At 40.5% G+C, this 12053-nt stretch overlaps 1 protein-coding gene across 3 annotated transcripts in view; it reads left to right on the top strand.

The window, feature by feature from the left end:
* PIKFYVE (phosphoinositide kinase, FYVE-type zinc finger containing) overlaps positions 1-12044 on the top strand; it is a 69951-nt gene extending 57907 nt beyond the window's left edge. For all 3 annotated transcript variants that reach the window (XM_051787681.1, XM_051787679.1, XM_051787680.1), the window contains 3 exons: positions 1093-1354; positions 3467-3541; positions 4559-12044. In XM_051787681.1, coding sequence (XP_051643641.1) covers positions 1093-1354; positions 3467-3541; positions 4559-4674 — 453 coding nt within the window. In that variant the 3' untranslated portion in view covers positions 4675-12044. The remainder of the gene's footprint in view (positions 1-1092; positions 1355-3466; positions 3542-4558) is intronic.
* The last annotated feature ends 9 nt before the right edge of the window (positions 12045-12053 follow it).

The raw sequence follows: 12053 nt of genomic DNA, 5'->3' as shown, positions 1-12053 counted from the left end.
GTCTCTCGTATTTGAGAGAAAGCATTACCAACCTAATTAGGAAATTATGAAACCTTTTTACAAAGCTTTCAGAAAAACTGACTGGGATTACAGACTGATTTAGAATTAGAGCCTCACTCACAGAGGTTACTGTAGTGGGGGGAACTATTAATGTTTTCAACCCACTGTTCTTTCTTGCAACCACTTCAGGTGTGGGACAAGATTCTGAGTTTTCATTCTTGCTCTTAGTCAAGGAAAAACAATCTTTGTCAGGCTGTAGAATGAAGACCTTAAAATGATTAGAGGGAAATTCTTTTCAAATAGAGATTTGGTGCTGAAAAAGAAATTCGAAAAAGCGTCACTACTTAAGTAGATAGTATCAGTTCTTTCTACCGTACCTCCCAGTGCCTGATATCAAACAGGGGGAGTTTGTGGGAGGAAGTGAAATGAGGGAATTCTAGATAGATGTAAAGGATATTGTTGTGGGTTTTCTTTTTGTTTGTTTGTTGTTTAAATCATGAGGAGGGCTCAGGCACTAGAAAATAGAAACTCAGACAGACTCTATTCCTAAAGTTAGTTAAATCTTGACTGAACAGAGCTTGAACAACCTTCTGTAACAGGGCCTGCTTCAAGCAGGACTTTGGACTGGAGACCTCCAGAGATCCTTTCCAACTTAACGATAGTCTGTCTCTTGCTTTACCAGGGTTAACTTTGCCAGATGTTAAACAATGATTCGTGCACGACCCACCTCCCTCTTAATTGGCTTTATTTTTGCCAGCATGGACTCTGTAGAAGCTGGGTGGAAAACTGAGTTTACCTAACCAATATAAAAAATAGGGACACTTTTTTTCCCTTAAATTAGACTAAATATTAATGAAATTACTTGCCTAAAACTTGTTAATTGAGGTGGCAGAGCTTTCACCTAGGCTTACATGCTACTCTCCACTCAGGAAACTAATTCTTGTAGTACAAAAATACTGTTTGTTAACTGTCTTCCTCCTGCAGAGGAGGAAACAGTTACTCTGCTGTGTTGCCTTCTCAAACAGTTAGGTGTGTTGAAGTCTTTAACTCTACAGAAAAATGGAACAAAGTAGTGCTGTTCTCCGTTTGCAGGTGTTCGACCTGAAGGGCTCCCTCCGGAATAGAAATGTTAAAACTGAAACGGGCAAGGAAACTTGTGATGTAGTCCTGCTGGATGAAAACCTTCTGAAGATGGTTCGGGACAATCCTTTGTACATCCGTTCCCATTGCAAAGCTGTGCTGAGAGCTTCCATACACAGCGATTCCCAGTTCCTCTCCAGCCATCTCATCATCGACTATTCCCTGCTGGTGGGTCGTGATGATACCAACAATGAACTGGTTGTTGGGATCATTGGTAGGTTGTCTTTTGTATTTTCTTGCTTTCAGATGGTGAAACAGCTTTCTTCTGGCTTAGGTGTTTACAGTACTCTTAGAACTGTACCACCACAGAGATGTGTGTCAGGAAATCTTATCTTCTCCCTGGTGGAATACCCGTTTATGGGTATTCAAAATAGGGACAGGAAATCCTCTTTCCAAGTCTTGTATAGACTTATTATTAGCATTTGCATTGCTAAGAGGATATACAGGAGGCCTCACAGGTAGTGAAAAAGCACTCAAGTTGGTGTTTAACCTACCTTTGACTCCAGTTGAAGCAGGGAAGTTGTATGCATACATCCAGTTGTATGCTTTTAATTAATCTTTGAACTTTAGTCATTACGGAGTCTTTTAAATTTTAACTCATGTGGAGGGGATCTAAGGAGAAACAGTATTGGTAGGATTGGAAGGGGGAAGTTAAATGTCATGGGATCACTGGTGATCATGTAGTCTGACCTGGATAAATGGGTGGCAATGCAGTAATTACCTTGCTGCGTCCTCTGACTTGTGATGGAAAAGCAGAACTTTGTCTTTAGACAGGCAAACTTGTGTTGTATAAAGGACTTGGAGACTTGTATAAAGGATGTGGAAATGAATTGGTCTTGAAACCTAGCTCAGAAATGCTTCCAGATGAGATCTCAAGCCAGGAGATCTGAATTACTCTTATTCTGATAAAGCTTGAAAGCCACTTAATAACATTTCTAGTTGAGAATTAAAGTCCCAGCTACAAAGAACTGCAAGTTATTATTACTTTTGGGTTTCGTAGACTCTTGAATATTTAGGTAAATAGGATGAGATTGTGCTCCTTCTGTACATGTGGCTTTTTGTTGTCCTGTGTCAAGTCTTATCTGATTTAAGAGTATATTTTATATGATGTTTAAAGCTAACAGTTCCTTCACTGTTTAACAATAACTATCTGAAGGAATTTGTTGAAAACAAATATGTTCAAGAAGAGAGAACATCTGCTGTATCAGGCTATCACAATGTTCTCTAAATGATACCCCAAGAACTTACAAAGTACTCAAGCTAAATTTGCATTGGACTGGAACTGAAAACCATTAGCTTGGTCTGCATTTGAATCTGAGGTCAGTAGCTCTACCCATCTTAGATCCTAATGTGGTACAGGAAAGAGGTCTGTAAAAAGCTTTGAAGACTTTTTTTGTAGCCCCTGTTATGTGGGACTCTGGATCTTGGGGCATGAATTGACAGTATTTAGTGCACAAACTGATGATATCAGTCCCAAAACACCGAGGAGTGTTTTCAAAGAGTATTCAGATAAAAGAATAAGTGTTAAGATTGCTAGGTCTGGATGAGTTCTTGTAAAGCACAGCTTAGATACTGATAGTGGCCTTCTGTAAATATAGAAACAGTAGATTCAAAATCGTATGATCACAGTTGTAGTCAAATATTAGGAGGTAATGATATCCAGTAATGAAAAACTGATCTTATTGCAGCTTCAGCTTTGCAGACTGTGGTGTTCATGTGCTTGTAATGACCAAGCGTGCTTTCTCTGAAAGGGGCTTGGAAACAATTTTGAAGTCATCTTCTTGCAGCCTCCTCTTCCAGTCAGGGTCACTGGTGATGTTTCTGCTCTTCCCTAACATGAAGTTAGGGAAGGATTTGCTTTCTGTTATCAAACCTGTAGGTGGCTGCAATGATGAGAAATACTGGCTTAAATGGAGAGGTGTCCAAGCCTTGCTGCTGGCTGTTGCAGTAAGGCGGTGGGAGCTGTTATGGCAAAGTGGGATTTCTGGGATAAAGGGTGAGCTAAGTGACTCTTGTAAATGAACTCTTGATACTCTAACATGGATAAGACAGACATGCCTGAGCAGTCTGTTTTTGTAGAGATGGGAGGAGTTGATTGTGCTCTTGCTGGGCTTTGGAAATACTGTATTCACCCTACCCAAATATTATCAATGCTACAGATAGTAAGGCAACTGGTAGGGAAAACACTGAAGCTCTGACTATGAAAGGCTACTTCTTTCTTGCCCTTTTTGGGGGAAAATAGATACATTTTAGAACAATGTTACTTGAGTTACAGCAGATAAAACATGTTTGTGTGTGGATTGTTTTTTTTTTGTTGTTGAAACAGACTACATTCGCACTTTTACCTGGGACAAAAAGCTTGAAATGGTAGTAAAGTCAACTGGCATCTTGGGAGGACAAGGTAAGTTCAGAAGGAAAGTGAAACTTTTGATCGTGAAACTTTCTTGTTATCTGGAAGCTTTCTTTAACTGTGCTAATAAATCCACAGCTTCCCCACCATGAAAATTTGCGACAGTAGATTAAATTGTCCAGAACAGGGGAAGGAATTGTAGAATACCAGGTTGGAAGGGACCTCAAGAATCATCTGGTCCAACCTTTCTTGGAAAAAGCGCAGTGTAGACAAGATGACTAAGCACCTTATGCAGCTGAATCTTAGAAGTGTCCAGTGTTGGGGAATCCATCACTTCCCTGGGGATATTATTCCAATGGCTAATGGTTCTCATTGTGAAAAATTTTACTCCTATATCTAATTGGAATCTGCCCCGGAATAACTCATACCCATTACACTGCATCTTCTCCGTGTGACTCCTTGTGAAAAGGAAGTCTCCATCTTGTAGCCACCCTATAAGTACTGGAACATGGTGATAAGGTCTCCTCTAAGCCTTCTTTTGCAAGGCTGAACAAACACAGCCCTTTCAGCATTTCCTCATGTGGTGGGCTTCCCAGTCCTTGTATCTCTGTGGCCCTTGTCTGGACCCTCCAACCTGTCCACATATTGTTTTGTGTATCAGGGACCAAAACTGACCACAGTATTCCAAGTGTAGCCTGGAAGTAGCACCTTCCAGGTGAAAGATAATGCTTTGATTATGTGAGACAATGACTTCTTTACCTTTGCTGCTGATGCCCTTGTTGATACAGCCCAGCTGGCTTTCCCTGCAGCAATAGCAGCACTGTTCACTCATTTTGAGTTGCTGGTCCACCAGGACCCCTAGGTCCCTTTGACAGAGCTTCTCTCCAGACAGGTAGATCCCAGCTATGCTCCTGGATTGTTTTCCCAGGTGCAAGACTGTACACTTTTCCTTCTGTCTTGCTGCCTTCATGTTTATGCTGTCTAGTGATATAATCTCATGTGACATCTGTCTGTACTGCAGTATACTCTCTAGCCCATTTCTAACTGCTCTTGACTCTTACACCTTAGGTAAGATGCCCACTGTGGTCTCTCCAGAACTGTACCGGACCAGGTTTTGTGAAGCTATGGACAAGTATTTCCTGATGGTGCCAGACCATTGGACAGGACTGGGCCTGAATTGCTAAGTTGAAGCCCATATTGGGAAACAACAAGAGGGCAGTGACATTATAGGCCACTCTCGTCCAGCGGTCTGTCCAGAGGATTGCAATTCCTTGTTTACACAGACTGTGTGTGTCATGTTGGGAAGTGTGAAATCTGCTTGTTGCACTTTAATCCTCTCTTGGAGGATGATAAGCAAACCTGCCTCAGTAAGGATGTAAGATACCACAGAACAGCACTGATGAGACATCCCTTTTGTCAGTAGGGGAGGTGATACTCCTTGCAAGAGTACTGAAATGAGATACTATCCAGATCCTGATGGTGTAGAAGTACATGATCTCTGTAAGTCTTGCACTGCCAAAATGGTGTTGAATATGTGCAGCTCACGTTTCTGTAGCAGATGCATGGTACTGCAAATGTGAAATAAACCCCCTGTGTGTGGATGGGTGAGAGAAGAACGAAGTTAATTCATGAGTTCTACTATTGTTGCAGTGGTCTGTAGTTGACCTGTTTAGGATCCATTAATACCTTGTCCTGCTTATGCACCGTAGTCTGAATTTTTCCTGGGTTCTGTGAGCAGTATTTTTTTAAGGCAGCTCCACATCTATGATGCCCTATGACTCCATCCTTTAAGTTGTATTACTGCAGTACAACTCTGTCTTTATCTGTCATAATTTCATTTTAGCTGAATCCCATAAAAATGGGTTGTCAGTCATCAGCATACTGCAAACTCGAAAACATATCCTGTCAGTCCTAAACAGTACTTTGATCTGAATGTTGCCCAAATCCCTGGAAACAGGTAACCAAAAAAATAAACCCTTTAATTTAACAAGACTTGATCAATTATAGTTATGAAGCAGAGTAACCCTTTCCTTAGTAGAAGGCTGTAAGTTGCTAGACAAAGTGAAGCATACTGCTTTAGAACAACAACTTTCTCCTTAATGCAACCATCATTCCTGGCAGATCACTTCAAAGCCATTTCAGCTCCTCTGGACTTTCAAGCAATGCATTTACCTCATTGTGAAACTTTGCCAGGAGAATGTTTTTCTTGCATTCATGACATGAATATTTTTTTCGTCACTAAGATGAATGTAGTTGTTTTCTGTAAAAAGAAAAAGCTGTACTAACAGGTGTCTTGTATGATGGATAAGAGTTACAGAGATCTGTGAATCTCTATGTTATGACAATAAGCACTTCTTTCCATTTTTATTAATTTTTACCTGCTTTTGTAGGTGATGAGTTTACTTTTTAGTGTCATTATAATATAGGCCAGTAAACAAGAGGCTTTTTTATGAGTTTGAAAGGCAAGAATACTGTCCTTTGATTTCCAGTTTCTAATGGAAGGACTTTAAATGAACATGGAATCTGGGACTGGATAGCTCTTTGTGATCACTTGCTTGTTCTAACCAGTTGCCTGATAATGCCTTCTTCACTGTACTACAGATTGGAATGTGCATTTTAGTCACTCCTCCTGTGTTCAGTATTTTCTTCTGCAGCAGATATTGGTGGCTGTTCAGGAATGACAGCTAGGCAACACTGAGAAAGAAAAAGGCCACAGTGAGAATTGAGCTGTTGGCTCCAAAACCAAACAGCTCACATCTGAGCTGCCAGAGGCAACAGTCATTTGTGTTGGAAGAAGTCTTCCCCACCCTATTGCAAAACCGTACTAGAGGATGAGCAAAGATGCTTGAAGCAGCAGAAATTAAAGTATTCTCACTTCCTCAGTAAAATGTAATAGTTGTTTCTGGGGGTGCAGTGATGTGTGCTGTAGAAAGATGACACAGAACTCCTTGCCAGAATTCCTTAAGTCCAACATAGTGCATCAGGTACAGCTGATCACTTCTGGGATACATCTTGCCTCCTTTGTTGACGTGTACTTGTTGACAGGATACCTAGCTGTGTGTGGGGCCTTGTTTAATGAGGTCAACCAGTTCATCAGCTCAGTGCTACTCTCACTTCTATGGCCTCTACCTTCTGTCTTGGTTCATCGATGTGAAAGAACAAGCCATGCAGCCTGAATCTGTTCCAGTCTCAGTTGAAGTTTACATATTTCCTCCTCCTTCCCTTCCTAAAGTTTACAGGGAAAATCTTGACTTTCAGCTAAGGTGACCCAACAGCAGCTATTTATGTTAGCTTCCACCTTTGTCAGTATGTGGATTGGTTGATGGAGCACATCATGGCATCTGCACTAGGCTAATGTAGAGCTGTGACATGCTAGCCCTGTCCTGTCACTAGTAGCCCTTACTCCTATGATGTGTGGCTCCTCTACACTGCTTGTCTTCCAGAGTCCCAAGCAGCTGGCTCTAAAGCAACTTGATCATCTGATGGTAGCTAATACTCCCCTGTACATGACAGCATGAGGCCCTCAGCACTGTAAGAGGTGAGAGAACCTTCCACTGTTTCTCCAGTGTGTGGAGAAATGTGTGAATTGTGACCTTCTTGGGCTGAAGTTACAGCAGTTGGAGAGATTTGCAGGAGTGACCTTGAACTGGCATTAACAGCTGATGTTGGGCCAGGATGTGGCTGATAGACTAGTCGTGACTAGACTGGAGTAAATAGCAAACTACTGATCATGAGTAACACAGTAGCTGCAGTATCAACTGGAATTGGGACATCTTTGGGCGCTATGTGACATGCAAGCATTTCTAGTTCAAATCCCAGCAACTGAATGGGTCTCCTCAAATGTTCCCTTTTCAGAATAAGAGTTGTCCTGGCATTTCAATTGCTACAAAGTTGACTTTCTCAGGAGAGCAGTGCTTCATGCAGAAGAGATCTTGGAGAGAGCTCCTTGTGAGGCTGTGTTAGGTGGTCTGTGTCCCTGTAGAACACCTAAGGATGAACCATTTGGTCAGAGTTTTTCTTTACAACACAGGTTTAGTATATATGTGTGTAAGTAAATCTCAGTTTCAGACATGAAGACTGCATTTCTTCAGAGCTACACTGGCTCTTTTTCTTCTGTTGTTTTGATCTGAGGCCTTGTGACAAATGTCTAAATCTTGTCCCAGTCAGAAGCAATGACTTTGAGTCATCATGTAGACAACAGAATGCCTTGTAGTGGCCCAGGGGTGCATTCTGTCCCCAAAAAGCACGGGGGACTCTTGCTGATAAAGGAGTTCAGCAGAGCTCAGGGGAGTAAGTTATCTGTGGACTCTCCTCTGTGAGAATGACCAAAACCAAATGAATTGCTCGGTAGCTGGTGGCCAGACTATTCAATATTCAAAGCACTTAATGTACCATAATGTATGTATTTCTATTCTGCCTTGGTTCAGCTGTATTTTATAAAATTGATGTACTAAACTATTTGAGAATAACCGCCTTGACTACCTGGAGAATCAAAATGTAATGTATATAGATACAAATAAAGTGACTAAAATACATATACTTGAGTCTATTCCGTGTGTGGAGCAGTTAGGTCTCATAGCACCCCATTTTCTTGACCAGGCTGAAGCCTGCTGCTTGCTGTGCAGAAATGCTGTGCTGCAGAGTGCCAGCCTTGCGTGCAGTGCAGACATGCCTGTCTCTGTGCCTTGCAGCTCCTCCTCTAATGGAGCAGCACCTCTGGGCAGCTCCCCAGGGCAGTGGCAGTAGAATCTGCAAATAACCTTTCATGCAAATCTGTCTTCTTCCCAGCTGCTTTTCACCACAGTGCTGATCCAGTTTTGTCCAGCAGATGGTGGTGTGCCTTTGCCCAATTTTTCCAAGATGCAGAGCACATTCCAGGTATTTCCATAATCTTAGGTGGACTAGATAAATAAAAAAATCCAAAGAGGTCTGAAAATAAATGTCATATCTTGATTGCTTCGTATTAACCTGGTATATAGTAACTTCCTTGCTAAGGCTAGTTCTGGGAAGGGGATTTGTTGGTTCCTAGAATATAAAACTCAGTCTAAAATGTAAGGATTTACCTGTCTTATGTGCCATAACCAGTTTTTGCCAGGTGAGTTTGAGTTCTTTTATCTGCTGCAGTATGAAACGGCATCAGAAGCTGTCCCACCATGGGGCTGTGAGCAAGGAAAAGGTGAGATACTCAATTCAGGGGCAGTGTTGCCTTATGCTGTGTAAGTTTGAGTGGTGGGACTTGAGGGACTTCTGGCACGAAGCCAGAAGCTGCGTGGAAAAGCACAAACGCAGGGTTATCAGAACAGCACTCCTGTAACCCAAGTGGGACTTCCAGCGCTTGGTAAAGGACTGCTGCTGTCTGCTGGCAATCCAGGTTTTCAGCTCTTCTAGTGCAAGGGCTGGCTATGTGTTTGCTTAAATTGTCTCACAGGACATAAAAAGTATAAGAGAAAATATGATCTTAGTGACAGCTCTGTACTGTTTTCCCGATCTCTAAATGTGCTGTGAATCTACCTCTGAAGAGGTAGAGGACTGAAGTCCCATAATAACTGAATATGTACTTCATAAAAAGTTGATTTCATAATCAAATCTGCATCTCTCACTTGTCCAAAATTTCGGAGGCATTTTGTTTAATACTTTTACGTACATTGCAGTGTTTATTTATTTTTAGCCTGTTAGATTCCAGTGCTTTACTAAAGGTTCTGCAACAGAATAACACGAAGACGTACATTGCTACAGCTGTAATTCTCCCCATGAGCCTTTTTCTCACAGCAGTGACTGGAACAGGGGTACCTTACAGCTGCAGCTGCACAAGTGTGCTCATGCTAAAGAAGAACAGTGTAACAGGAGGTACTGCAAGAACATTAACTGGCACTTCTTTGCTCTATGGCTGGTGAGGTACACAGGCGCTTCCTGCATGCTGTTCTAGCCTCAAGCCTGAACAGAAAAACTGAGCACTGCAACCAAAGTTCCCTCGCTGTAGCATATAATTGAAATAAATAAGATGCTCAAGACATAATGATCCAGTGATCAAAGGTAGGATAATAAAGTAGGTGAACATAATTACTGAAAAAAGCACTGAATTATGGTTGAAGAGACAGGATGATAATATGGAGAACTTTTCTCCATTGTTTACATAGGATATTTTTCTAATATAGCCTCAGCAAAAATGAAACACATAGTATCCTAGATATGGGCTCCTGTTACTGAACTAGCTGGGATCTTCTGACATAGCAAAAGTAAAGCCTATTTAAAACATATGCTATAGGGAGAAAAGTATTTTCTGGAAACAGGGCCAGGTCAGCCATATAAATTTCTAATGGCTGATCTGTAATCAATTCTGATTGAAGTGTATTCTTACTGATATGTGTGGTACTTGGCAAGGTAGAAAAAAAGAGAATAACTTTATATGACTCCACAGTAGCCTATAATATGCAGAAATTATATTTCCTTCATGTTAGTTTGAGCTGCCTTATGGAAAAACAATATTCTACTTTCTGTCAATTAAGCCCTAGAAAGCAGAACATCTTTAAGGCCCTATTTCGCATTCCAGCTCAGTTGAATAGTAAGAATTCACCAGAACTAATGAGTTTTGACAATAACACAACCCAGCCCCTACTTAATTCAGCTCTTGAGTGTTTTTTGAAACTCTGACATTTAAGTAAGGTAGCCATTTTCTTAGAGGATGCGTCAGCTCATTAACTCGGCGACGTGGCTCTTGTAGTCTTAGTCAAGAAATAGTCTGCAGAATACAGAGGTCATATACATTGATTTAGGAAACATTCTTCTTTATGCTCAACTAACTGTAATTAATATCTGTTGGCAGATAGAGAAGTCTGTTAGAGCCTAGAAAGTTAGCAGTACAAGGAGCAGTCTGTTCAATGTTGGGGATAAGTACTTCAACTGTTCATTATTGAAAGTGTGGTGGCTTACAGGTAGGTGGATTTAAAAATTAGTAACCAATTCTAGCATAGAGAGAAGACCAAGGTTGAAAGCATTTGAGCTTGGAAGGTCACTGTTTTCAGATGCCAAGTTTCAGTAAATGAAATAAGTTCTTTTTGTGCATTCATGGTGAAAACTTTAAATATTAAAACATTTTAAGTATCTTTATAAATTGAAAAAATACATTGAAATTCCTCAACTAATTAAATGTAAAGCATGCCCATGAATGGAAAAAAATCAAATTTGCCAAGTTTGATCAAAACATGATCTTTCCAACTGCTGACTGTATAAAACCAGTATGTTGCTTGAAATTTTTGCTATATTCTCTCTATTTTTATACCTCTTAGCAGCAGTAGAAACTAAATGAGCTAAATGTCTTTTAGGAAATTTGTTGTTTTTAGGATAGAGCATGATAGCTAATCAATTCAGTGACACTTAAACAGCCATTCAAGTCCTCCTTTTAATTAAAATAGGATGCTAGAGATAAATTTAAAAACCATTAGACTTCTGTATCTATTATTCTACCTGTTGTACAGCATACATGTATTTTGTGTTTGGTTCTGTGTTGCCCTTTTTTTATGAGTGCGTAGTAACATTAGAAGGAAAAGGCAGCGATGAGCCTCAGGGTCTGCTGTTTGTCATCTGAGAATATGCCAAGGCTGCCAGTTTACTTCATACCTCAGCAAGTCCTAAGCAACAGGGGCCCTGGGAGAGTGTTCTTGCCCTGCTTTGACTCGATTGAGCCACTTTGTGTCATTCAGTCAAAACCCACAGGTCCTCACACTTGTCCATTCAGTTGAACAAGTTACACTAGAGTGGAGTGAGGAAAGGAGTGAAGAATAAGGGGTGATAAACACAATCTACAGGTAGCTACAGGGAGAAGCGAAGCAATCTTGGTTATACAGTGAGAGTAAAATTGCTGTTCACCCTTGGGATTTGAGAGGGGGATTAAGGAATGGTGGAGCATTATTTAAAATTGGAGCATTCACTCACGTACTGTTTCAGATTCATCTTCACTTTGTTTATTGCTTGGATACATGAAGTTGAAGGTTTTTCTTTTAAAATATGAAATTAAATTTAAGTATCAGAACAGTTACTAACACAACTATAATTTGTTTTGAACTTTTTGGTTTTGGGGGTAGGGGGAGTATATGTTAAAATATTTGTTGACCAATACAGCTTGTCATTCCATTTAGAGAAGATTTGGATTATTCTGTGTGGTTTGGTGGGGTTTTATATTTGTTTTTTAATGTGTTTTTTTAGTTGGTTGGGTTTTTCTTTATTGTAATTTGATTTCTGAAGAATGAGGCAATACTGGCACCTCCATGATTCTACAGGAGAAAACTGAGGGACCTGGTTAATTCAAGATGTTCTTATTCTGTAATAGTGCTGCTCCACTGGTCTTGAATAACCAGTTTAAACCCTTGATTAGTAAAAATCAGATCATGTAAATATATGGATTTGTCCTTAGAGAAGGCTGGAGATACAGCTATGTATAAAAGCTTTTATTTGTTTATTTGTATGGAATAAAGGCAAGATGTTATTACCCCCTCCATCTTCCCCTCAGGCTGCTTATTGAAAACACAGAAAGGGCAGCTGGCAAAAAAAAAAACAACCAAACATG

The sequence above is a fragment of the Manacus candei genome, unplaced genomic scaffold (assembly GCF_025592945.1).
Source record: "Manacus candei isolate 608988 ecotype Guabito, Panama unplaced genomic scaffold, ASM2559294v1 h1tg000023l, whole genome shotgun sequence".
Lineage (NCBI taxonomy): Eukaryota > Metazoa > Chordata > Aves > Passeriformes > Pipridae > Manacus > Manacus candei.
This window is presented reverse-complemented; position numbering and strand designations above follow the sequence as displayed.